This window comes from Bos indicus x Bos taurus, chromosome 13 (assembly GCF_003369695.1).
Source record: "Bos indicus x Bos taurus breed Angus x Brahman F1 hybrid chromosome 13, Bos_hybrid_MaternalHap_v2.0, whole genome shotgun sequence".
In the NCBI taxonomy this organism is placed as follows: domain Eukaryota; kingdom Metazoa; phylum Chordata; class Mammalia; order Artiodactyla; family Bovidae; genus Bos; species Bos indicus x Bos taurus.
This window is the reverse complement of record NC_040088.1, coordinates 18,104,767-18,131,639: the sequence shown is the minus strand read 5'-3', so window position 1 is coordinate 18,131,639 and position 26,873 is coordinate 18,104,767. Positions and strand designations below refer to the sequence as shown.

Genomic DNA, 26,873 nt, shown 5'->3' with positions numbered 1-26,873 from the left:
TTTTACCAAGTTAGGGTGGTGGTTGAGGGGTAGATAACATCAGTAGATAATTGGTTGGGTGCCTTGATGGGAAGTGTAGCCTTGATCCTTGATGAGGCTGACCAGCATTGTCATGCCTTCCTCTGCCCTGCCAGTTCTGGGGACAAGTTGACCTTGGCCCCTTCTTGCAGAGGGAAAAAGTGATGCGTTCTTCAGGTGCCTGATATTTCATATTAACTCCTCTTGCTCCAATTGAAACGCAGGGTTCAGAGCACTGGGTATTTATAGAGAGAGAGTACATTAGGCCAGAAGAGCTCAGTCTCCTAAAAGTGACCAGCATGCAGCAGGAAGGAAGTGACTCCAGCCTCGCCGGCATCCTTGCTGATGGCAGACTCTCCAAGGTAGACATCCTGGTGGACAAGTTCAAGGTGGAAGTGGCCACAGAAGAAAAGGTGGGAGCCAGAAGAACAAACGCACAGCGACCAGGAAGAATGATCGCAAGCCCTGAAGACTTCGAGTCCATGTGGGAGGAAGCCCTCTGGGCCAGGGGATGCCCAGAAAGGGCTTCTCTGGCTCCAGGCTGCACCCCAGCAGGAAGGCTCCCAGAGGGCTCCCAGTTCAGGGTGGATGCTGCAGAGGTAGTGGTCAGGAAACCCCCGGCCTCCGATGATCAGCTGGAGGGCCTGGCAGAGCTGAGGCAGGAGCTGGAGGAGTTCCAGGCTCGCAGAAGACCCACTGCCCCGGGCATCCAACCCGCAGAGGTGGATGTGCCCTCTCCAGCCTCCGACACGGCAGGACTCCGGTCGTTTCTTCTGGACCCCGGCCACACAGAAGCCAGAGCCGACTCCAGTGATGAAACTGACACTTCCTTCGCGGAGAGAAGCTTCTACTTCAGCTGCGGAGAGAGAGATGCTGAAGATCAAGTCCTCCCTCCACCCCTGGAGGAGAGAGAAGAGCACTTAGATGCCCCATCCGAATGGGAGACCAGGCGGAAGCTGGTGGAGGGGTTCACGGAAGGATTGGAGCTGGACTCCTCAGGCCCGTGGGGCTCTGCTGCTGCTGGGAACAAGCACCATGGGGGTGTCGCCCCCTCAGCTTCCCCAGAGGATGAGGCAGGGTCCCCCAGGAACCACCGACCAGAGGACCTGGAGGTCTTTGCTGAGCAGCTCGGAAAGGGACCTTCTCCAGGGCTGACGTTCGCTGAGGATGGGGACGCAGCTCAGTGTGGGGTGGAAGGAGAGGCTGCCCACGCCTTATCCTCAGAAGCTGCCGAGGAAGAGGCCCCCAAGAGTGGAGATTTGATGGGAAAGGCTGAGAAAAGCCCCCCTGGAGAACGGAACCACTCACCTCACAGAGGAGGGGCCATGCATCCAGACCCCCAGGTCTTTGCCCTTCCGTGGGCCATCCCGCCTGGCGACGTCGGGAAGCCAGCCAGGCCGGACAGAGGTAACTTCCTGCCCGAAGAGAGGGGACCAGTTCACACCCAGACAGGAGAATCTGAAGCAGAGGACAGCAAAGTCCCAGCGTTCCTTCAGATGGAAGTGATCACCCCGCTCCCGACCTCCCCTCTTCCATCTGCAGCTCAGATTTCTCCAGAGGCAGCTTCTCCAAGCTCATCCCCTCATGGGGCAGGGGAGCCTGTGCAGCTCAGGGACCCCTTTGGAGAACAGCCCCATGTGTTTCTCAAATATGCCCATCCTTCTAAAGAGAGCCCGGAGCCCAAGCACCAAGTCGGGCTGGCTGTGACCCCGACGGACGGAGGGGAGCGCAGGGCCCCTCCCGTCGCCAGCAGGAAGCCCAGAATCATCTCTGAAGAGGCAGAGGGGTTGGTGTTCCCTGCAGCGAAGCACAGGGAGATGCCCTCTCTCCAGGCTGGGGGTCAAGAGGGCTCCTTGGAAGATATCAGCAAGACCTCCGTGGCCAACAAAATCCGCATCTTTGAGACCCATGGAGCTGAAACTCGCTGGACAGGCCTGGGGGAAACCAGGGCCTTTGCCCACGAGTTGTCTTCAGAGGCCTCCACGGGGCAGGCAGAGCAACAGCGGAGTAAGCGCTTCGACCTGGGATGTGTCCAGTTCCAGCCCCCGGGGGATTTGGCTGTCCCCACAGTCACACAGCCTTCAACGATGCCGCCGGCTCCCAGCCGCCTCCGGGAGGGCGTCTCTACATCCTTCCCTCGGGAAGGACGCAAGGATGTCGAGCTCGTGTCCAGCAATCCAGGCTGTGAAACCACACTGGAGGAAGCTCCTGGGGGAACTGGCCACGTGAGCCCCCACCCCCACTGCCGCCCCCGGCCGGGGAGCTGACCGCATGCCGCGTAGCTCTGTAGAAGCATGGTTCCGGGGCCCCTCGTCATTACCGCAACCAGAGGCTGCTTGTCCAACCCTATGAGTTCTCTTCCCTAAACGGGCCTGAGTGTGGCTCAGGCGGAATGACGGGTTCATCTGCTTGGCCCATGTTAGATTAGCCACAGAGACCCTAGGCTTCTGGTGTGACCCAGCGCCCGGAGGGTCCCACAGCCCGGGTGGAGAAGGTGGCACCACCTCCGGCAAACTACACACTCGCTTTGCCTTGCTGCCCCCACCTGCTGGGTCCTGCCGTTTTGCTTGGCTTGGCCAGCGATCTTCCTTCATCCTCTTCCCTTCCCTGATGCTCCTGCCCGCGGGAAGCTGACAGTCCAGAGGTTTCCATCCTTCGCTTCTGATTCCCTCTCGGTCCCAGTGCCAAGTTCCTTTCTGCCTCCTTAAGACTAACTGTCTTCTCTAATCCAGAACAAAGCCGGAGATGCGGTCAGGCAAGAGACGCAGGTCACCAGCCTAGCGGCGAACCCCCCAGGAAAGGGGGGGCACCTGAGATTCGCCAGCCCCCCGGGCCCTCAGGTCTCTGCAGCCCCTCGGTGCCCTAATGACCTGGTCACCTTCACCTGGCCAGGGTGCCTCGCGGCCTTCACACCCCCACCTGCTCGGGCAGCGCCTCTTGTGGCAGCTCACCTCTGGCTTGTCTGGAATGTGTCCTCACACCTCTCAACCTTCCAGAAACTGGCTGAACGGAGGCTTGTCTCGCGAGTGAATCTCTAAGCCTACTGAGTCTCTAGAACCTGGAGCCAAGTACTTTAAAAAATATATTTGGTGGATGTTAGATTGGTCTTTTAAAAAAGAATGTCGTAAAACAGCCAAAAATGTGTGTGTGGTGTTTAATCCCTGACAGGCCAAGTTGAGAGGTATGTATGTCAGACAAGAGTGGCTGGTCCCCCTCCAGCACTTTCTCGGCCTGCTCTTGTCAATTGCACTGATTTGACCAGAACCTCCTCTCAGAGAGCTCAGGGTGGAGGGCTGTAGCGCCCAGCTCCCAGGAATTACCCCCGTGGCTCCTCCCTCTAGACGACGCTGACTCCGCCCACCGAGACTCAGTGGAATTGACAAAGCGTGCTGGCTTCCTCTTTGTTCCTCAAAGCTCTTGGCTCCAGCCTCTCTGCCTCCCCATCCTGGGTGTCCCCAAGTCCCTGGGCCTCCCTCCTTGGTTTCTGTTTCCTCAATGTCCGCCTGCACGGATGGGCCTGGGGTCCGGGCTCCCATCCCTGCCGCGTGCGCAGTGCCGCTTCTGATAAACTCCCAGATCCAAACCTTGGATGGAGCCTCCTGTCCAGGCCCAACTGGCAGGATGTTTGCTTTGTACTTGCTTTTGCCATCAGCGAGAGACCCTCGGAAAGGAGCGTCCTCACTCTTGAGAAATTTTCTGTGTGTATGTTTTCTTTTCTTTTTTTCTTTTTTAAGCTTATTATGGTGTCAAAGAACCTTTCCGGGGGTGTTTTTCTTTTCCTGACCTGCTCTTCCATTTGGGGGCATCAGCTGCCCCAAGATTTCTTCTGTCATTCACCATCTTGATTTCTCTCTTTCTCTCTCTCTCTCTCTCCCCCCATCCCACACCCCACCATTCCTCTGATTTTATCTGGCCATAGAGAGCAGGGCTGAGGGAGGGCTCCGAGGAGAAGGTCAAACCGCCACGGCCCAGGGCCCCAGAGAGTGACACGGGAGATGAGGAGCAAGACCAGGAGAGGGACGCCGTGTTCCTGAAGGACAACCACCTGGCCATTGAGCGGAAGTGCTCCAGCATCACCGTCAGCTCCACGTCCAGCCTGGAGGCCGAGGTCGACTTCACGGTCATCGGCGACTACCACGGCAGCGCCTTCGAAGACTTCTCCCGCAGCCTGCCTGAGCTTGACCGAGACAAGAGCGACTCGGAAACCGAGGGCCTGGTGTTCTCACGGGATCTCAACAAACGGGGCCCCAGCCAGGATGACGAGTCCGGAGGCCTGGAGGACAGCCCAGACCATGGGGCCTGCTCCACCCCGGATATGGCCCAGTTCGAGGTACAGTGGAGCGTCACCGGGACCCGGGCCCGCCGGGCACTGCATGTTCAGAGGGCCCTGGGCCACGCGTGAGAAGACTGAGCCGCCAGCCGGAAGCTCTGATCCGTGTTGCATGACCGCCCCTCCGCAGAGCAGCATGGTTCTGTGCTCGCATGTTCGGCAGCTCGGTTTACCCCTAACGTGCACTCGTGGGCACTTTAACCCCGTGACCCCATCTTTTGCCTGAGGTCACGTGACGACAGGCAGTCTGGTCCGACTCGACTCCTCCCCCTGCCTGCGTTGCATGGCACCTGCAGACTGTGTGCTTGTGGACTCATGGGGGCGCCCTGCTCTGAAAGCCAGATGTTTGTTTCTGATCCCTGCGCTGGCTCCTCTCCCTGGGGCCTGGGGTCTTGGGGGAACAGTGGAAACTCCTAGAGAAAAGGAAACGTCGTTGCAGAAGGGGACTCGGGGACAGACTGGGTCTGGGCCTCTCTGCTCTCAGGGCTTCTTACAGGGGACCTTTGGTCCCGATTCCTTTGCTTTTGCGTCTCTTCCAGCCCCAGCTGCCTCCCACCACATTCTCCCTTCCCCCACATTCCAGGCGTTGAAATAGGAGCTCATCCATTCTGGTTTTTCACTCCGTGCTGAACCCTCTGGAGAAAGTTTTTTCTCCCTTTCTCTGCCTTGCGAATTTGTCACGTTCCAGAACAGAGTTCACATGTCGCTTAACAAGTGAATGCTTTCCTGACTACCCAGGGCAGAAGCGTTGTTCCCTGCTCAGCCCCCTTGCTCTGCTTGCTTCCACTCCCATCATAACTACAAGTTGTCAGGTTACTGGCTTACAGGTCTGCGTTCCTACCAGGTGGCAACTCCACTAAGCTTGCACATACCAAGCACTAATAATGATTAACTGAATGAGTGGCTGGATCTCTAAGTTACAACCATCTATTAAAAGAAGAGTTCCCTCTTACCAGCCTCCCAACCTGATGAAAACTGGCATTCATTCATTCATTTATTTATTCATTCTTTCATTCACATATGTTAGCACCTGCTGTGTGTATAGCCATGAACTAGGTTCAATGGAGGACTCAGAAGATACTAATCTTTTAACATAAGACTTCTAGAGTAGAGGCTGTAATCTGTTTGCCCAGGGTGTTTTCTTTGACCTTGGTTTAAAAATCAGGACGATGATTACAAGATCCAAGGATTTTTTTTTTTTAATATCTTTTAAAAAATCAGATAATCCAGTCACTCAGACCAAACCTGAGTGGACCCCATGTGCTCTCCAGTTCATCCCCATCCTCAGCAAGCCCACTTCACTCGTTTACATCTGCTGCCTGCCCCTTCCCCGCACCCCCAAGTGTGTGACTCTTGCTCTAAAGAACAGACAAAGCAGCTGGGAGGTGGTGGCATCACCCCTGAAGTCATTCAGGACGGTGTATATCACGACGATGCTGGATGTGAGACCCAGCAAGGAGCATGTTTACTGAATAGTGAATGTTCTCTTAATGGTAGCCTGAAAACCAGCACGGACCACCATGAGGTTGGACCACCATGAGGTTGTATTGTCGCAGGGTCACAGGCAGCCTGTCTGGGTGCTGCTGATGGGTCTGGCTCCCTTCCAAGGCTGTTTGTCTATGACATCACACCAGGCCTCTTTTGCCCTGGCCTGCATCACCCTCTGGAAAGTCAGCCAGCAGCAGGGGTTGGAATTCACCTGCTGACCCTACGTCGCAGTTGCCTGTGAGCAGGAATCATTCTGGGGTTTGAGACACAGTGTTTCTCCTTCCTCTCCCTACAGCCCGTGAAAACAGAAACCATGACTGTCAGCAGCCTGGCCATCAGGAAGAAGATTGAGCCAGAGGCTGTACTGCAGACCAGGGTTGCCACTGTGGACACCACCCAGGTAACCTGTGCTTTCCTATGTGCCTGAGCAAGGAAACTGGGCATTGGAGTGTGGCGTCCCCACTGTGGCAAACTCCCTTGGCCAGCCCTTGCCACCTTGGCTTCCCCCAGCGCCACAATTTTAACCCCAATGCTCTTCCAAGCTTCATTATCTTCCCTGAGCCCCATGGGTGGGTGATGGGATGGGCAGACTATTCCTCTTAAAGCTTCAATTTTCCCATCTGTAAAATGGGGATGGTCATGTGGCCTTTATTCTCCTGGGAGTGTTACATGGATAAGACAATGGGTCTTATCAAGTGACGATGGGTCACTTGAAGGAGTTGGAGAGGTTTCTTGAGCTATCCCAGGGACTGCTTTGAGAGAAGACAGATCCCAATTCAGCTTTAATCAGAGCTGCTCACATGGGGTCTTTTTTTTTTAATGCATGGGGGTTCCACATCAGACTGACAGAATGAACAAACTGAGGGAAAAAAAAAGATAAGTTATTTGGCTCAGCAAGATGTAAAAATACCTAGTACCCTGGAGAAAGTGTTAAGTCATTCAGTCGTGTCCAGCTCTTTGCGATCCCATGGACTATAGCCCACCGGGCTCTTCTGTCCATGGGATTCTCCAGGCAAGAATACTGGAGTGGGTTGCCATCCCTTTCTCCAGGTGATGTTCCCAATCCAGAGGTTGAACCCCAGGTCTCCTGCATGGTAGGTAGATTCTCTACTGTTTGAGCCACCAGGGAAGCCTAACCTGGAGAGGCAGTTGCAAACAGACACAGATCCATTACTTACAGTGCATTTTCTCAGCTCCTTTCGTTTTTAAGCTCTGAAAAGGGAGACTGAGGGTCTGGTAGATTTCCTCTTGGTTCTTGCTGGCCAGAGGAACTGCAGTGCTGGGGCTCTTTTTCCCTGGAGACCAATCTTTGTCTCAAGAACTTAAAGTAAGATGTAAATCTACACGATGTGGGCAACTCTGTCCTTTCCCGAACTTTTTCTCCATCTTTGATAACATGCATAGAGGTTTCTGAGGTGGCTAGTGCAGCTGTAAAAACCTTCGAGTTCTGACAAGCTGTGTGACCCTGGGCAAGCTGCTCCACTGGTCTGTTTTGTTTTAGTAATGTGTGTTGGCTTTGTTTTTATACAGAGAAGTAGAAAACTAAAAATGGCCCCACAGCTCCTATAACAAAATAACAACAAAATAGTCACAGTTATGAAATTCAAACAGAACAGAATGAAATTTTTCTTGTGATTCTTCCCAGAAAAAAAATTATGCATATACTAACATATGTGCTTACATCTCTAGATATTTAAATTTTTTACACAAAAGAGATTGTTCTCTCTTTTACATTTTACCTTTTTTCTTAATATTTACCCTGGAGATCCCTCCCTGTTGGCCCATGTGGACCCACCTCACTCTCCTTATTCCAACTTAGGAATGGATCCTGATTTAGCATGTATTTATCTCCCATCAACGGACCTGTGATTGTTTTTGTCTTTTGCAGTTAACACTGATGCTGCAATGAACTTTTCTGTTCAGACTCCCTGGTAAAACTTTCAGTATGCATCCGAAGGGTGAATCCTTAGCAGTGGGCTCCTCAGTCAAAGAACGCAGGCTCTGAAATTTGGATAGAATGTTTCAAATTATCTGGGATTGTTTTCCATTTGTGAAATAAAAGAATCTGAATGAGCTGGAGGACCTGTGACCTGGAATGACCTGAGGCCCGTTTGTAGTTTGGTCTGTGTCTGGATAGGGCTTCCCAGGTGGTGCTAGTGGTAAAGAACCTGCCTGTCGATGCAGGAGACAGAAGAGATGCAGGTTCGATCCCTGGGTTGGAAAGATCCCCCAGAGGAGGAAATGGCAACCCACTCCAGTATCTTTGCCTGGAGAATCCCATGGACAGAGGAGCCTGACGGGCCAGTCTGTGGGGCCGCAGAAAGAGTCAGATACAACTGAATGCATGCACACATATGCATATGGTGTGTGGACATCCCCCTCCCCACGTTCGCTCACACTGCCTGCCGCTTGGTACCTGGGGATGCCTCCTGCCCAGGTGGCAGATGCTGCAGTCATTTTCGGTACTCTTTCTCTCTCCCCACACCCCTCTAACAACTCCTCCTCTGGCCCCCAGGTTGATGGGACTGCCCCAGGAGGGAAGGAGTTCCTCACAACTCCTCCCTCCATCACCACAGAGACCATATCAACCACCATGGTAAGTAGGACCTGAGACTTGCCTCTCTGACCAGCCCCTTGCCCCTGAAACAGCCAGATAACAAGCTGACCTCGCCAGGTGTGGCAGGAAGCCCTCATCCACCTCACTGTGTCAGGCGTGGGACACAGAGCCGAAGTTTGAAAGTCTGGCCCGTAGCTGCCACAGGATAGCCTGTGAGATCTCAGTTTTGCAAAGTGAATAATGTGGGAGGTGGCATCCCTGAGTTTCAGTCATCTGGACCATCTGAGCTATGGCAGGGACAAAGAGAGGATGCTACTGTCTGAGTAACTGATTATCAGCAACACGGAAGGATTGTGCTGATAAAATCCTTCCTGGATGAAATCCACCCTCCTGGCACCTGTGGGTGGCCCAGGCCACTTCCTCACGTTGGTCAGTAGATGGCGTGTGGTGACTTTAAGCCAGAAGCTCAAGTCCTGAGGGACCCTGTGGTTCTGCTCTGAAGAATCACATCAGATTCTTCAAATGATGACACAGCACAGCTAGCATTCAGCCACAGGTTGTGACTCCATGCAGCACCCTCAGGGGGCAGAAAAGAGCTGTGAGGTGGATGCTCTTTTTCCTCCATCCTTTACAGAGGAGGAAAATGAAGTTCAGAGAGGTAAAGTGACTTACCCAATGTCACACCACCAAACATATGCTAGAGCCAGGTCAAAGCCAGGTGTTCTGGGTCCGGAAGCCCCACTGTCCACCTCAACTGCTCTGCTCTGCTCCCCGATTCTGACCGTTGTGAACAGTGGCCCCTGTGGGGCTGGGGCTGGGGCTGAGCGGGCATCAGTGCCCGGGCTGGATCTGTCTTGAGCTGGGGGAGGTTGTTTTCAAATGCTTTCTCTTGCCAAACTCCTGATACACACATAGGAAGAAAATTATACATTAATTTAGGCTACTCCATAGGAAGGTTTTGAGTAAATAAAGACTTTTAAGATACATAAGCCTAAACCAGTGACCAGCTTGCACACTCTCCATGGGTCACTCTGTTACTCTTCTCCCCTCAACCCTTTGCCATGTGGCATCAGGATGGTCCTCGGGCTAAATGTAAATCTGTACCATGGTGAGCAGGCAGTTACATCATTCATTTACTCATCCATCCATCCATCCATTCATTTGTTCTAAAAACATGTATTAGTCTCTACTCTGCCTGGAATGGGGATATAGAGTTGAAGAAAAGACACTGCTTGTTAGAACTCACTCGTCCAAGTGATAATCACGGGCACATCTATCGTTTAGGTCCTGGCACACAGTGGTGAACAAGGCCCGGCTCTCCCACTTTCCTGGCTGGGTGACCTTGGACAAGTTACCCAAAACCTTTTCAGACCTGTTTCCACTTGGAAAATGGGGTGGGGGGGAACAATAGTATATCCCCAAAGTGTTGAGATGAGGCTAAACTAAGGTAATCTATGTAAAGCCCTCCAAAGAGTGCCTAGCGCACTGTAAGTGGTCTGTAAATAAGAGTGGCCATTATTTTTTCCTGCCTTCAGGGAACTGTGTAATAATGCTTTCCCAGGGAGCCCAGGGCATGGGTTGAGACTGCAGGAGCCTGGGAAGGCTTTCCCTAGGCAGTGACATCTGAGCTACCCTGGAGGATAAAATTAGGGGGCAGTCATGGGAGGAGGTTTCCTAGGTCATGGTAACAGCAGGTGTAAAGGCAAAGATATGAAAAAGTGGAGCATTTAGGGAAAGGAAGTGGTCAGGGAAGTGAGATGTCAAGTGTGTGGACGGGGAGCAGGGGGAGAAGGGGCTGGAAAGGAAGGCTGGGCTGAAAGGGCCTCAGATGTCATGTATGAAGTTCACACTTCATTCTGGAGACCATGGAGATTCACTTCCATTTTTAAAATATTTATTTATTTATTTGGCTGTGCCGGGTCTTAGTTGCAGCATGTGGGATCCAGTTCCCTGACCGGGGATCGAACCCAGGCTCCCTGCATTGGGAGTGCAGTTTCCCAGCCACTGGGACCACCAGGGAAGCCCTTCAGCTTTTTAAGTAGGGGCATGGTGTCATCAAATATGTGTTTCTGTGTTTTAGAAAGATAACTCTAGCAACCTGTGTGGAACATTCTTGGAACAAATTTCCTTCCCTTGGGAGCTCGCATCCCTTTTTTTCCCCTTCTTCCCTCTAATCCTTCCTCCCTCCTACCCTCCCTCCCTCCTTCCTTCCTGCAGCAAATATTTACTGAACACCCACGGTGTGTGAGGTAGTGTAAAGCCAGGCACTGAGAATCCAGCGCGGAGGGAGACAGCAGCGCTGAGCCTACATTCCGCTGGGAGAGACGGAAAGAGCAGGGAGAGAACTAGTTTAGGGGCTGGGGCAGGGCCAGAGTGAGAGGTGGTGGAGGCTGACCAGGGGGATGGGGTTAACGCTGTCTGGAGGCAGGATTTAGTCACTGATTGGACGTTCAGATGATGGGAAGAAAGATGGACCAGTGAGGCTGCTCAGTCGCCCTGGAAATCTACTAGAAAGGAAATTCTCAGGCCCCACCCCAGACAACTCGAAAACTACAGGTTGGAGCCCGGGTGTGGGGGTTGTCTATTTTATCACAAGTCCTTCAGGTGATACCCCTCAAGTCTGAGAAGCATTTACACCAACGAGGAGCACAGCAGAGGGTGCTCCTCAGCAGAAGGTATGTGTTGGGGGTGAGGGAAGCAGTGAATTCCATTTGGGGTCTGATTGAGCCTGAGGTGCCTGTGGGACATTTCCAGGGGAAAATGTCGCGGAGATAGTTGGTTTTAAAGGTCTCAGGTTCAAGAAAGATCTGAGCTGCAGATAAAGGGAGAGGGGACTGTGGCTTTGACGAGGCCATAGAAGGCTTGAGTAGCCGAGGCGTCTCAGAGAGAGTAGTGGGGGGAGTGGAGCGGGATGGAGAGGAGGCCCGAGTCTGGGGAGGAAGGACCTGGCGTGGAAATGGGGGTGTAGCCCCAGCCAGGGAGAAGGGGTGCTCCTCCTTGAGGCAGGAGAGGTGACTGGTGAGCTGGAGATCTGGGAAAGGCAAGTGGAGTAGCTGGCACCTTGCTTGGAACGACCTGTGTGCCCAGCAGTGTGAAGGTGGAGGTGAGGCTTGGCTAGAAAACAGGGATCCATAGAGGAAGTAGAGGTTTGAAGGCCTGGAGGGATGGGAGGATTCAGAGGGGCTAGTGGCTGTCTCCCTGGCTGGGAGAAAGGAAGCCTGAAGCCCAGAAGGCTGCCCTTTTCAGGCCTGCTGCTGAGCCACATTCTGGGACGCTCTCTGAGAAAGTGGCTTGTGATTAGAATACCAGGTAACCAGGTTACCCACAGCTGGGGCTAGATCAGGGGAGGGTGGGGCGAAGGCAGAGGGCTTCTGTCCTCACCCATCCCCTGGCAGACAGAGGTCCAGATCTAGAATCAGTCATGCACAGTCCAGACCTGAGGCTCAGCCCACTGGGGAGCTGCAGAGTGGACACAGCTCTGGGCCCCTGGATGGACAAGGCTGAGCCCTGCGGTGGTGCAGGAAGTGGGAGATGGAGACTCCCACCAGTCATTGTCGTTGTTTAGTCGTTAGGCTGTGTCTGACTGCTCTGCAACCCCATGGACTGTAGCCCACCAGGCTCCTCTGTCCATGGCATTTCCCAGGCAAGAACACTGGAGTAAGTGTGGGTCAGTAAGCCTGGGTCCAATTCCAGGAATATCTAGGAGTTAGATCCCAAGGCTGGACCAGGAGAGCTGCTTCAAGGGCAGAGGGGCATGGCAGAAGGAGAGTGTTGAATCTGGAGTCTGACCAACTTGGATCTAAATCCAGGCTCTGTCACTCACTTGTACGGGGGCTTGAACAAGCCACTTAACATTCCCTGACCTTCCAGTTTCTCACCTGTAAAACAGGAATATTAAAACAATTTCCTAGGTGGTTCAGAGGCTTAAATGAGACCATGCATCCCTAGCACAATACCTAGCACCTCATGTGCACTCATAAAGCAGTAGTCGTCATGTTGTTAGTATCAGCCTGTACTCCTGTATTTACCTGACAGATTGCTGTTTGCAAAGCCCTTTCATCTTCTGTCAGTTTTATAATGTCCCTGTGCAAGTGGGACAGGGGTCTCCCTTTAAAAAAATTTCTTTTAAGACTTTATTCTTTTAGAACAATTTTAAGTTCACAGCAAACTTGAGAGGAAGGTCCAGAGATTTCTCCTAGACCCCTTGTCCCCCAGCACATACACAACCCCCGACCTGCACCTCATTACCAACATCTCCCACTGGAGTGGGACGTTTGTTGCCACTGATGAACCTGTATACTGCAGGGTCCTTTTATGTAGGTGAATCGAGGAGGCTTGGAGAGTGCAGGTGGGTCTGCCCCAGGTCACGTGGCTGGAACATGGCAGGGCCTGGATGTCTCGACTCCTTTGTTAGTACTTACAGGGAGAACATTGAGTCTTGAGTCTTGTTCACCACAGTGTTCCTAATGCCAGGCATTCGGTAAATATTTGTTGAATGTGTGGGTGTGTAAGTGTGTAAGCGTGTGTGTTGAGTGAGCGAGCAAGGGATGAACAGGAGCAGACTGAACTGAATGATGCCTTCAGCTCTCTGCCTCTAACGTCACTATTCAACCTTGTGGCTGGGAGAGCTCCATGGTCATGTGCTCCGGCCATCCTGGGGGCCCGCCCACCTGAGACCTGGCCATCTGAGCACTATTGTTTCCCCAGGAGAACAGTCTCAAGTCCGGGAAGGGGGCAGCTGCCATGATCCCAGGCCCACAGACGGTGGCCACGGAAATCCGTTCTCTTTCTCCGGTAAGTGGGCAGGGCCAGCTCAGGCTAGGGGACTCCACACAGAGCATTGTGGACGTGGGTCCACACGTGGCCCAAGGCAAGTGCGGCGTGGAGCCTGGGAGGCCGCCCCTTTAAGGACAGCACTAGGAAACGGCATCACCTTCGGATGCCCACAGGGCTCCCTGGTCAGGGTCTCGTCCATTGCCCCCCCCCACCCCCCACGTACAAGTAGGGCAGCAGAGTGGGATGAACTGGTCCCTCCCCTTGGTGATGCCTGTAACGTCACAGCTCTTTGGCATCTGCTGTCCTTACTGACCAGGAGGAGTAATGGACTAGGAGTCCAGAGGCTTGGACTCTGGACCTACTCCACCCTCAGCAGCCTGAGTCTGTCACTGAGAGGTCTCTGGCAGTGCCTCTGTTCTCCAGATCTGTCGTCTTCATCATCTAGTCCCAGAAAGAGCGTCTTCCCCACCCTGACAGCATGGGGGATGAGGAGTGCTCTGTTTCTGCCCTGGGATCCCTCTGTTCATCCTTCTCAAAGGCCAGGATTCTTAAATTCTAGGGTCTTGTTAGGATTCAAGACCTTAGGAATCTCAGGTTCTCGGAATCTTAGATTCCAGGGTTTGAGAATTTCATGGGTCTAGCATTCTGAAGACTCCAGTATTCCTGAGTTCTTAGACTTGGTGACTCAAAGCATCTTGGCTTCCAGACTTCACCTTCATGGAACCACCCCCTTCCCCACTTCTCCCTTGGTTGGCCCCGCCCCCGCCCCATCCTGCAGACCCCAGCGCCCTCACCTGACCCCTGGGGTGGGGTCGTGGTGGTTATATTCTGCAGATCATCGGGAAAGATGTCCTCACCAGCACCTACGGCGCCACCGCGGAAACCCTCTCCACCTCCACCACCACCCATGTTACCAAAGTGAGTAGCAGCAGCAGGACCCCGTGTGCCCCCAGCCTGGCCGCGGGGCTCGGAAGCTCGCCACAGCTCTGCCCTGTGACGTGGATAGAGAAGACTGCAGTGTTTCCAGTTTCTGGAGTGCTGTGCACTTTGTTCTGTGCTAAGCATCATAGGCACCAACCTGCCCTTCATTGTTGACGGCCAGGCTGGGGGGATGGGACTGTCTCCTTGGAAGACATTGTGAACCCTAGTGTTTGTGCCTCATGGAGCTTAAGTGCCAGAGGGATTTAGCAGGGAGCAATTTAAGGAAGGCTCCAAGAATGAGGAAGGGGCTTCTGGAAAAGGTGGGGTTTGCGCACGGTCTTGGAAAGCCAGGGAGGACTCTTGAGGGAGGAGGCAGACGTTCTAAGCCACGTGGAAGATGGGAGCAGAAACCGTGTGTTCGCTTATTCATTCTCTGAGCAAATGTTAGTTTGTCAGCCTTACGCTACCTTTGTGCTAGGGACTGCTGGAGGGGCTGCAAACAGTGCACACGGAGAAACAAGATAAGCCGTCTCTGCCAGGAAGAAGCATGTAGGGGCGGAACTGTGAGAAATTAGGTTGAACTGAGGGAGGGGGAAGCAGAACAGAGACAAGAAAGAGAAATCCCAGGACAGGGGTGACAACAGAGGGTCTGAGTCTGAGAGCCATGGAAAGCCATCAAGGTTTTTAAAGTGGGAAGGAACCCAGCGAAAAGGGGTTTAAGGAGAGGAGATGAGGTCCACTAGGATGTGCAGCTAGACGGGAGAAAGAAGAGAGATGTGGAAGAGACTAGGCGTGAGGGGGCGGAGCAGGGTTCCAGGAGGAAGGGGCGGGGCCAGAGGAGGGGAAGGGGCGGGGCCAGAGGAGGAAGACCTTCCCGGTGGGTCAGCAGTGACTTACAGGATGGGGCCTGCGGGCTGAGGACCCGCTCACCACTGTGTCCATGCCTGAGTGGCCAGGAGGAAGAACAGGAGGGAGCCCAAGGCAGAGATGCGGTCCTGAAGGAGAGAGGCCAGGGAGCCAGGCTGAGTGGGAGGTTCCGTTCAAGCATCGAAGGAGGAATCTGGTAGACAGCACTAGCCCTTAATAAGCAAGACCACCCCAGCCCTGCCCCCTGCCACACACAGTATGGTCCCCAGAAAGAGCCCATTCCTACCAAAAGCATCAGTGAGCAAGGATGACTTGACTGAAAGGTTTATGGGAAGGGGTTCCATCACACACCCCGCAGCATACAGCTCAAAAGTCTCTCCTGGCCCTGCCACCTGGGAGCCATCCACTCTGCCCTGGGAGCCGTCTTCTCTCTGTCCACTCCTGACTCCAGCTGGGCATTCCCTCCGCCACCACCTACCTTTAATATATTAAGCAGTTAAGTCCTCCCCCATCTTCTAAGCTTGCTCCCAGGCCCCACCCCTTCAGAAAACAGTGGCAGCTATCAGCTTATGTATAAGTATCATTCATGCAATTTTCTCTTCTAGTGTTGTTGGAAGTCATTTAAAGGAGAACCTTGTCACCATTCACATTTCATTCATGTGTTTCATTCAACAAATCCGCATTTTAGTACCTATCCTGGCCAGGTGGGGCAGGGGAATGGGGGAGGAGGGGATGCAGAGGTGAACAAAAATAACGGCCCCTACCATCAAGAGCCCCAGCCTAGTGAGCAAGGCCAGGTCACACACACAAGGTCAGCACAAGACAGAGAGGCCCAGAACCATGAGAGATACCAACTTGCTGCTCGGGAGGTACCGAGGCAGGAAGGTGGAAGGGCAGCTCACCAGGGTGAGGGCCACAGCATTCAAGCCCAGCTTGGAAGAGCTAGAGAGGGCAGCTTGGTAGCTGGGGGAGCAGTGGCAGCCAGGCAGGGTGTTCAGTCTGAAGTCCCAAAACTAGTAAAGGGAAAAACCAAGGGAGCCAGGAGAGAAGGCGACTGCTGATTCCAGCCTTGCCCTTGAGGGGTGCTTTGACTCTGTCCCCTGTCGAGGCTGCTGCCCCAGCCAGACCTAAGGCTGAACCCGCCTCCCTCTCCCTCTGCAGACTGTGAAAGGAGGGTTTTCTGAGACGAGAATTGAGAAGCGGATCATCATCACCGGGGACGAAGATGTCGATCAAGACCAGGTATGTGGATGGGAGCGTGGGTCCCAGTGGCACTGCCCAGGCCACCGGCCCTCCCGTGTTGGGTTACCTGTGGACGGCTGCGTGTGTGAGCAGAGAAGATGTCCACTTCCTGCTGACCCTGTCCAGAGGAGAAGCCCCCAAGGAAGGGGCACTGAATGGGAGGCAGAAGGAGCCAGAAGACCTGAGCTCCACCCTCTGCCATGAACTTGTGGGAGCGTCCCTGTGCACTGGAGGGGCTTGCTGGTCTCTGTGGCCTCACCCGTATTCAGTGCGCTCTGGCTCTTCACCCTGCTCTTCTTTTCCTCCAGGCCCTGGCTTTGGCCATCAAGGAGGCCAAACTGCAGCATCCCGACATGCTGGTAACCAAAGCCGTCGTCTACAGAGAAACAGACCCATCCCCTGAGGAGAGGGACAAGAAGCCACAGGTGAGGCTCGTGGGGCTCAGTAGCTGTGAGACAGAGAAGAGAACAGGGTCCTCCAAGAGGCATTTCCATGTGAGGACCCACCCAGAGGCTGGGTCTCCAGCACAGCTTTGATCACCACCCCCCAGGCTTCCTGATTTTGGATTCAAAGGGAAGAAATAGCTCCCCTAGATTTGATATGAGGACAGAGGGGAAGGAAGACTGGTTTCTTTGGGGTTTTAGGCTCCAGACCCAGAAAAGTAAATCCAGAAGTGGTGAGAAAAGGGGAGAGAGGATTGGACGGGTGGATACCAAGGTGGGATAGACAGAGATATGCAAAACCTCACTGGCCCATTGCCTATAAGCTGGAAGTCAGAAAAAGTCCTACCCAGCCCACGTCATATTCCTGTCCCCAAGTCTCTGTCTCCATCACCAGCCACTAGATGTCGCCAAGAAGGAAAGTTTTACAAATTGAAGTATAGTTGAATGTTGAAAAAAGATAAAATTGTAGTTTTATCTTTTATAGTTGAAAAAAGATAAAATTTTTTATCTTTTAAAAAAATTGTATTTATTTAGGCTTCTCTGGGTCTTCATTGCTTTGCATGGGCTCTCTCTAGTTGTGGAGAGTGACGGCTACTGTTCACTGCAGTGCTTGGTCTTCTCTTGCTGCGGAGCACGGGCTCTAGACACACAGGCTTCAGCAGCTGTGGTGCACGGGCTTAGTTGCTCCGTGGCATGTGGGATCTTCCTGGACCAGGGATTGAACCTGCGTCCCCTGCACTGGCTGGCGAAATCTTATCCACTGTGCCACCAGGGAAATCCTACTTTTTTTTTTTTAATTGAAGTATAGTTGATGCCAAGGAGGAATATGAGGACCAGAGTCCTTCATCCCATCTGTCTTGCTAGATTGGAAACTCTTCTGAGGCCACCTGGGGCCAGAATCCGAGGGGACCTCAATCCTTACTCTTTCCTCTTGGGCCATCAGTGCCTTGGTGAATAACAGGAGGGAAATGGTGCTAGAGCAGACAGGTCTCCCGCCTGAACTTGGGGGAAGCTGGTGAGGCCCCTCTAGAAATTTACTGAATTTTATCAGATCTATAATAATTGAGTTGAGTGAAATAAGTTAGACACTTACAAATGGGTCCATTCATAGGAAGTTCAAAAACAGGCCATACTAAACATGCTCAAAGTCTGAATATCAGTTCCTGCTGAGAAGTGGCATTGACAGGGAAGAACCACAAGGGGACCTTCAAGGGTGCTGGAAGTGTCAGTGTCTTGAACTGGGAGGGCTGCGTGGATGTGTACACATATAAAAATGTGTTAAGCTCCACACTTAGATTTGTGTACTTGACTGACTTTGCACATTATACCTCACTGAAAAATAAATCCATTTCAAAGGCCCCCACAAGCAGCAGGTCTCCTTTTGTCCTCTTCCCTGATGAAGAAAACCAGTGTTTTCTAGAAAGACACAAGAATGTTTCTTTTACAGCCTTTTGATTACCACCCCCTTCATGTCACAAGAAAAGGTGCGGAAGTATTTTCTTGCCACTCTGAAGCGTTGCCAACTCCAATCTAGACCAGTGCTGTCCGACAGAACTTTCTACAGTGTTGGAAATAATTTTCTGTGCTGTGCAGTGTAGGAGCCACTAGCCACATGTGGCTGTTGAACACTTGAAACTGGCTAATCTGAGATGAGATGTACCTTAAGGGTAAAATGTGTGCTGGATTTTGAAGATTATATATGGAGAAAAAGAGTATAAAATAGTTCAATAATTTTAATATTGATTATATGTTAAGTGATAATGTTTGGATGTATTGGGCTAAGTGAAATACATTATTAAAATTAATTTCACCTGATTCTTTTTACTCTTTTTGATGTAAATTGAAACATTAGAGTTTTACTAATATAGCTGGAAATTTTAGAAAGCCATAAATTTCTAGGACGTTTAGAAAATATTGTCTAGAAAATCTATTATCTGAAAAATTTTCAATTCCATCTGTGGCTAGTATTTCTGTTGGGCAGTGCTGGTCTATTTGTGTGCTTAATTTATTCATGCCGGGCTCGTTGTGCCATGGGAGCTCTTAGTTGCAGCATGTGGGATCTGAGCAGGGAATGAACCCAGGCCCCCTGCATTGGGAGTGCAGAGTCTTAGCCACTGGACCACCAGGGAAGACCCAGACAGGGCTGGTCTGGAAGTCATGTAAGCTGATCACAGGCAGAGCCTGCCTTCCTCAGACTTTCAGGTAAATTGTCATTCTTGTCCCCTCAGTTGCTTAGTTATTGTTGCTTTTTGTTACCCAGGTCTCAGAGGGGTAGAGTGTAGGTCACTTGCCAAGCTGGTGCTGAGCTGGCCGCATTACCCTGGGAACACAGACACTAGAGAACTATTGTCATAGAGTCTGACTGAGAAGTGCTGGGTTAGGACCTGGAAATCTTTTTTTTTTTTTTTTTCAGTTTTATTTTATTTATTTGGCTGCACAGTACGCATAACTTCCCTGACCAGGGATTGAACACGTGCTGCTTGTTTGCTTTGCAAGCTCAGAGTCTTAACCACTGGACCAACAGGGAAACCCCCTGGGAATCTTTATTTATACCTTGGTCCTTGGGAAATCCGTGTGCAGCCAAGTGTAGGAGCCACTGATGCCAAGAATTCTGTGCTGGGAATCTGGACCTGACTCCATTCCATCCATCCTACTGACTTAGCTTCATGACCATCGGGGTCTCGGTGCGCTCATTTGCAAAATGAAGAGACAGGACAAGCCCTCTTGTAGTTATATACAATCCTCTCGCTACTTATTTGCTTCCCTAGGTTCTTGTACCTCCTCCATTCCCTGTCTCACTCCTCTTCGTCTTTCCCAGAAGCGTCCCAGTCAGTCCCCCTAGGCTCCTGCCTTCCTGTGTTCCCTGGCTATTCGGCGCTCTCGGCTCTCACCCCAGCGTCGTCCTCCCTACCCCATGCGGTCTTCACGTCTGCCCACCTCCATGCTCCCTTTGCCATCTCATTCCCTCCTCCTCCCCCCACCCTTTACTTCTTCCTTGGCTGCCATTGTCCCACACGTCACCACACACCCTCTCTCTCTATCTCTCTCTTTTGGATTCTTCTGTAAAGCTTACCTTGTTATGCTGCCCTGGAGAGACAGAAGTTTCTACATGCCTTTTCTGTCCACCTTCCTTCCCATTAATTGTCGCCAAGTAGAAACCACTTCTGACTCTTCATATAGTCAGACTCACTAATTCTGGAGGGGAGGTCTTCTCTGAATTGGAAACTCTTTTTTTTTTTAATTATTTATTTTTGGCCGTGTTGGGTCTTAGTTGTGACATTCAGCTTCTCTCTAGTTGAGGCATGCTGGCTTAGTAATTGTGGCACACCAGCTTAGTTTCCTTGCATCGTGGGGGATCTTAGCTCCCCGACCAGGAATTGAACCTGCATCCTCTGCATTGGAAGGCAAATTTTTAACCACTGGACCATCAGGGAAATCCTCTAAGGCAGGTACTCCATTAATTGATGAGAAAACTTAAAGTGAAGCCAGCATTGTAAGAAAAACTTCTCAGAAAGTAGCAGAATGGAGTAGAAAGAACACACCCAGCTTTGGACCCAGAAAGTGTGTCCAGAGGAACCACCCGGGCCTCAGTTTCCTCACCTAAAAATGGAGTTAACCTATACACTGGAGCTGCTGCAATGAACCCCATTTATGAGTGTTAGAGACTGCACGGGCTGCTGTAACAGAACAGAAAACTGGATGGCTTAAGCAAGACACACTTAATTTCTCACAGTTCTGGGGGCTGGGAAGTCCAAGGTCAAGGGGCCAGCCAATCTGGTTCCTGGTGAAGGCCCTCTTCTGGTTTGTAGACAGCCATCTTCTCTGTGTTCTTATGCAGTGGAAAGCAGAGAAGTCATCTTTCTCATGTCTCTTACAAAAGCACGCATCCTGTTTATGAGCACCTCCTAAAGGCCCTGCTTCTGAATACCATCCTCTTGAGGATGAGGGACTCAACCTGTGAATTTTGGGGGTTCATATTGAGTGCATAGCAGTGACTTACGAGGGTGTTGTCTCACATACCAAAGGTGCTTGGCGATGTGAACTTCCTTCCTTGTCCCTATAGTTTGGTCATATTGAGTGGTTGATGAGAGCCCTGAGCAAGTCAGACTTTAAACTTCTATCACCAGCCTCTTGCACGAGTTTCTGTTTCTATGTGGGCATCCATCTTGCCAGTCTTCATTGTCTCTCCCCTCCCTGAATCCTCCTTCTGTCCCTGCTCCAGCAGACTTCCTTATGAAGTTCTTCCTTCTTGAAGTTCTTGCTGTGAGTGTGGAAATCACCTGCCTTACACAGTCTTCTCTCCCTGCAGCTCACAGACCAGCTGTGTGGGTTTGGCTCTATCTTTGCTCCACTGGCCAACCTCCTTCAGGCAGGATCTATATCCCAAACACTGGCAGCAAGAGGGTGGCACCCACCCAGCTTCCCAGAGCTTTCTTGCTTTCAAAGTTCTAATTAAATGGGGAAGGTGAGGGGTAGGCAGGATTGACCTATTTCAAAGCAGGAGCCTTGAATTCTAGTCTTGTTTCTGCCACCAACTTGCTAAGTCTTTGCCCCCTCTGGGCTCAGTTTTCCCATCTATCAAATGAGCCAAGAAGGATCAGTTATCTACCACTCCATTAGCTCTTGACCATGTAAATGGTAAAGGACAGGGATGATATGCCACCCGTTAAATAGTTCTGGGTAGTTGCTATATGTCAGGCGTGGTGTTGGGCTCTGGAAAGACAGCAGTAAGTAAGAGACAGCCCTTGCCCTCAGTGAGATCAGAACAGTGTGTGGTTAACTTAACAACAGCAGTAGTAATGATAAAAACAGCCAGTATTTACTCAGCACTTACGCTGATCCTTATCTTGAATCTTCCCTACAACTTCTGTCCATTTTATGGAGGAAGCAGCTAAGGTCTAAGAAGATAAGGAAACTCGCCCAAGGTGACAGAGTTAGTAGACCACACAGTGGGATTTGACTTCAGATTATCTGATTTCGGAGCCCAGACCCCTCAACCGCTCAAGTTTTGGAGTCAAACTTGAGTTGGGATCCAGATTTCAGTCTCTTCACTTAAACACTACTCTCTGGGGTTTAACTAACCTCCAGGACACAGCAGGCCATGGCAAATAGAAAGGAAAGACAAAAAAAAACCCACCTCTGCCATCACATCTGAATATTTTTTAGATCTGAGAGCAGATAGGAAGACAAAATGAAACAAGTGTGATCTTAGCTAAGTGTGATCTAACAAGTGTGATCGGGGAAAGCTAAGGACAAAGTTTCAAGGTAACTTGAACAATTTTCAGCCAAAGTGAAAGATCCTACCTGCGTGGACACAGCCCAGCAAACATGCATGGACTTTGGAGTCAGACAGGTGGCTTCGAGAGAGAGTGAAGGACAGGAAGGCCTGGTGTTCTGCAGTCCATGGGATCGCAAAGAGGACGACTGAGTGACTGGACAACAAGGTGGCTTGAGTTGTCAGTGGCCACTTTATTACCAGCTGTGTGGGCTTGGATAAGTCACTCTGTCTTCCTAAGTCATAATCAAGGGCACACGGTAAAGAGAGTGAAAACAGCCATGTATTTAAAGATGGACGACAAAAGTTACTAACTCTCCTTGTCCTCTTCCTTCCTTTGCATCTCCCTTCTCCTCTCCACCCCCTGCCCCCCGACCTCTGGCTTCAGGAATCCTGACCTCTGTGAAAAGATGCTGGCGTTTCTGGTCCAACCCAAGCCAGAGAACCATAAAGAAGGGGCCTTCATCCTGGATTCTCCAACTCAACACCGACGTCCCAGCTGTGACGTACTGTCCCTGAAAGAGACTGGGAAAGGAAAAGCATATATATATAGATATATATAGATATAGATATATATACACAGGAAACACCACGTCCTCGCACTGCTGCCGGGGCTGGCCGAGCATTCGGCCGACAGCAACAACCAACATCTGAACGCCTACATATCCTTTGCAGACAAATTGAAGAATTGGTGGGATTTTCTAGGAAACCAAACAAATAAAAATTATAACAACAGTAATCCCTTGCTCCCCTCCCCACCCCACTTTGAAGCCCTGCAGAACAACCAAGGCAAGCCAGACCACGCTGATTGTAGAAGTACAAGGCCTCCTGGGCCTACACGTTCCCTTCAGTGGACAAGCATCCCATTTCTTCTTTTCCTGCGTCCATTGCCCACTCCAATGCAAAGGAAAACACTTTTGCAGCCAGTTAGAGAAGCTGCAGCAGCAAGACACGCCCCCGTCAACCGTTTTCCAAGAAAGAAAAATCCCCCATTCGGAAAGGAGGAGGAGGAACACTGGATTCTTATTTTTTGGGTCTTGACACTGGGCTGCAAAATCCACCTGCCTTTCTTCCGCCTCCTTTCCCCCTCAACTCTCACACGTCTCGTCATTTTCTGTCTGGGTTCCCTCCTCCCTCTCCCCCACCCCACACCCCTCACCCTCTGTGTCCTGGTCCTGCCGAGGGCCACTGCAGATGACTCTCACTGGAAATGAGAAAAAGAAAAGCAAAAACGTGAAACCAAGCCACAGGAGGTGAAAGTAGACATTATATGTTTATGGGTTCTCATTATGAAGGTGCCGCTTGTAGGAGATTTGTATGGATGTGCTTTTAAGTTATGTATATTACATATAACAGGAAACAAATATTAAAATAAACAGTGCTGGTAAGTATGAAGCTGACATTTTAAAATGATAATTATCTGACTGTGATTGATGTATTCTCAAGGTTCCTAGATCTCACCGAACCAACCCAGCCAAGGAGACCCGGACTCGGGCTGTGGGTCGCTCACAGTAGGAGCTGACAGTTCAGTGTAGAAATACAGTGTGTGGTGTTTGTACTTGGTTGATTGGTGGGGAGGGGTGGGGTCCCCATATGGAGAGGCAGGGGTTTGGCAAGAAGGAAGCGACCCAGGTGTGGTTCAAGATGCCTTCTCCCCCAGGCAGCAGCAGCTGGGACCTGGACCGTGCTCAGGACCCTGCAGCACAGATCCCCTAGCTCAGTCCCCCTACCTCCCCGGAAGGCTCGCCTCAGTTCTCAGTCATCTCTTTGTTGTGCCACATGTCTTGCCTTTCCCTGACCACAGTGTGACAGCTAAGTCCTATCCCAAGGGAGGTGATGCCCCCAGCTGCCGCGGAAGACGGTGGCTTCCACCTGGCTGTCTGAATGTCCCCAGCTCAGTTCTTTCTTTTGACCACTCCTGTATTCTGTCTGAATCATTCTCTTCTTCCTGGGTCAAAGCAGCGATGGTAGAGACTGTACATGGGCAGGCCCTGACAGGTCAAAACTGGACTCCCAGAGGCTCCTGAAACAAGCTGAGGTGGACAGGAGGTGTTGCTGGGGCTCCACCTTCGAATAAGACCCTGGCTTTGGAGACCTCCCCTTCAGTCAACATCTGTTCTCTGATCCTGGGCCCTAAGAGTCGGACCACAGGAGCCCTTGGAGAAGGTCCCATCAAAAGCTTGGCATTGCCCTGTGGCACACGTGGGCTTTCCAGACACAAGCTGCTTTCGTGAGCTCAATGAGGCCCCTTCTGAAGGCATTTGCCCTTTAATTTCTCAGTCCCATTTCATTTCCCCCATCTTGCTTCTAAAGCAGTTGATAAATTCATTCAACAAATATTTACTGAGTACTTACTTGTGCCAGGCACTATTGTTAGGCTCAAGGAGAAAGCATGGCGGTGGGGGCGCGGGGAGCAGAGGGACCTGGGAAGCTCCTTGAGCCAGCCTTACATCTCCAGCCCCTCTGAGAGCACTTCCGCCTTCTCTCCAATTATCAGACATCTGCGGATGCCCTGCCAAGGGCCCAGGCTTGCTTATACGTTCCCTTGGTGACACATATGCTTCGCTGCTTAACTGGTGCTGACCTGAGGCAGAACGGTGTTTGCCTCTGTAGGTAAACGTGAAGAGGAGAGGCAGAGAGAGCCCTGAATCTGGGGCTCAGGTGGCACAGCCAGCCACACCCCCTCCAGCTCCCCCTGAGAGTGGAAGTGCGCCAGGTTCTTCTTACACAGAAGCCACAGAACCTCCTCCCCGTCCTCCTCAGCTTGAGAGCCCCCACTCCCTCTGGGCCAAGAGCTGGAGTGGCTCTGCCCTCTCTGGGCCACCTGGAATCTGGCTCAGGCATCCTTGTCTTTGCAGGAACCAGGTGTCCTGAGCGCACTGGACATACCTCAGAGGGAGAATATTTGTTGTGGGTTCTGCACCTGCCTACAGACCCTATGTGTGTGGCTTCAGGACAGGGAAGAAGTGACCAGGCTTGGTTTGTGGGCCAGCCAGGGTTTATGGAGCTCTCCAGTCCACAGATGCTCTGACCTTCCACAGAGAGGCAGGCATCTGCCAGCAGGGAGGAGGGGAGCTGCAAAGCTGAAATCTAGGGCGCTGTTTCCTTCCCATCCTCCTCTTCATAGGGAATATAGATGTTTGTCATATCTGTCGTCAACCTACTTTTCCATTTTCCATTTCACGTCCTTTCTGTGCCACCTCTCCACCCAGGAGACCATGTAGCATAGTGGAAGAAGTCCTGGAGGGCAGTCAGGAGTTCTGGGTGGCCATCCTGGCTCAGCCTCTAACTCACCACATGCCACTGAGCTCATCTTATCCTCGCTTCGGGGCCTCAGTTTCCTCACTTGCAAAAGGAACAGGAAAAGCAGATGCCCTCCATGGCCTTTGTCCACTCTGCCAGCCTGTATAAGTCTTTGTTTGCCCCTATTTTGCTTTCTTGGGATCTTTTCAATCTGAGGGTACAGGAAGTGCCAAGACCTGTTTCAGTTTTTGAATCCTGTAAGCACATTCCAAGACTGGCCTGAAATTGCATGAGCAACATCACTCTAAATTTTTTTTTTTTTTTTTTCAAAAAGCACCTTCCTAACCAACTGCGATGCTGTCCTGGTCCTTTTTGCTCACACCCCTCTCTCCTCTCTCGTCCCCGCGCTCCCCCACCTCAGTGCTCCGTGCTGTATGCGTGTGCTCTCTGTTCTTGTATACTCAATAAAAGTGAAATAAATGTGTTTGATGCTGAACCACAAACTGCGTTGGCATCTCTCTCTGACCTTGGCTACCAGTACAAGTTGGCATTGTGGGACAGGCTAAAATTGGGGTGGTGAGATCCCAACTGGAACATTTTCATTCAACCTACAACACCTTCATTCAAATATCTGCAGATCCCAGTGTGGAACAGGTCTTGGCTTTACGGGAATAACAATGAATAAGACAAAGCCTTTGCCCTCCAGGAGCTCAGAGGCTAGTGGAGAAACTGAACGAACCAGGCGAGCGCTCAAAGACGACTCCAGCCAGAGTGATCAGCACCAGGAAGGAAATGCGCTGGGGGAGGGGATGGTCACTGAAGGAGGCCACTTTAAATAAGGTGGCCCCCGATGGCCTCCCTGAGGACATCTTTTTGAGCTGAGTGAAGAGAAAGATCCAGTAAGGTGAAAAACTTGAGTGAGTGCATTCTAGGCAGCAGGAACAGTAAGCAGGTGGGCCCAGGACACAGAGGGGCTTGGTGTGTGGAGGCCCCTCCTTGGGAGTCGAATGGATAACGTACACAGCAAGCCCCAACGTCAGCCTTTGCTCATCCCCTTCGCATATGTTGCCATGTCCCTGCACATGCCACCTGTCCCAATGTTGACATCATTTTTCTTTAAATTGACTCTGAGCAAACTCTGGAAGATAGCGAAGGACAGGGGAGCCTGGCATGCTGTAGTCCATGGAGTCACAAAGAGTCGGACATGACTAAGTGACTCAACAACAGCAACAAAAACAGAATTATTTGTAAAGGAAACCGTTATGTCCACAAATGAAAAACTAGGGTCACTTGCCAAAGAAAGGAGGTCTTTATAAAAATAAATGCAAAAATACTAAAATTTGAAAACCATTATCCATGTAAAATTTAAACCTGTCCTGTGGGCTACCTGAGATACACATACCAGCAATTTAATTCTACCAAACAGCTCACCCCAAACGCTTTCTTTATTACCCCAAATCTCACAGGCAACAACCATGGCTAAACGATTTGGTGCAGTTTCTTCCAGTCTTTTCTCATGTGTAAGTATCTTATCAGAGTTGAAGTCACCTTGTACATACCATTCTAAAAACTTGTAAAAACTTAAATCCTGATCATTTCCCTATAATTTGAAACACTAAACACCACGTCTTTTCTTCTTTGTTTTGTTTTTTGGCCACACTAGGCAGTATGTGGGATCTTAGTTCCCCAACCAGGGATTGAACTCATGTCCCC

General features: G+C 51.3%; 1 protein-coding gene across 19 annotated transcripts in view; it reads left to right on the top strand.

The window, feature by feature from the left end:
• Positions 1-25,663, top strand: part of EPB41L1 (erythrocyte membrane protein band 4.1 like 1) — a 177,845-nt gene extending 152,182 nt beyond the window's left edge. For 9 of the 19 annotated variants that reach the window (XM_027558647.1, XM_027558643.1, XM_027558648.1 and 6 more), the window contains 10 exons: positions 243-2,243; positions 2,751-2,858; positions 3,938-4,348; positions 6,132-6,236; positions 8,352-8,432; positions 13,101-13,187; positions 14,004-14,087; positions 16,119-16,199; positions 16,508-16,624; positions 22,306-25,663. In XM_027558647.1, the coding sequence (XP_027414448.1) occupies positions 243-2,243; positions 2,751-2,858; positions 3,938-4,348; positions 6,132-6,236; positions 8,352-8,432; positions 13,101-13,187; positions 14,004-14,087; positions 16,119-16,199; positions 16,508-16,624; positions 22,306-22,314 (3,084 nt within the window). In that variant the 3' untranslated portion in view covers positions 22,315-25,663. The remainder of the gene's footprint in view (positions 1-242; positions 2,244-2,750; positions 2,859-3,937; positions 4,349-6,131; positions 6,237-8,351; positions 8,433-13,100; positions 13,188-14,003; positions 14,088-16,118; positions 16,200-16,507; positions 16,625-22,305) is intronic. The other 10 variants (XM_027558657.1, XM_027558656.1, XM_027558655.1 and 7 more) reach the window with 5 other exon arrangements.
• The last annotated feature ends 1,210 nt before the right edge of the window (positions 25,664-26,873 follow it).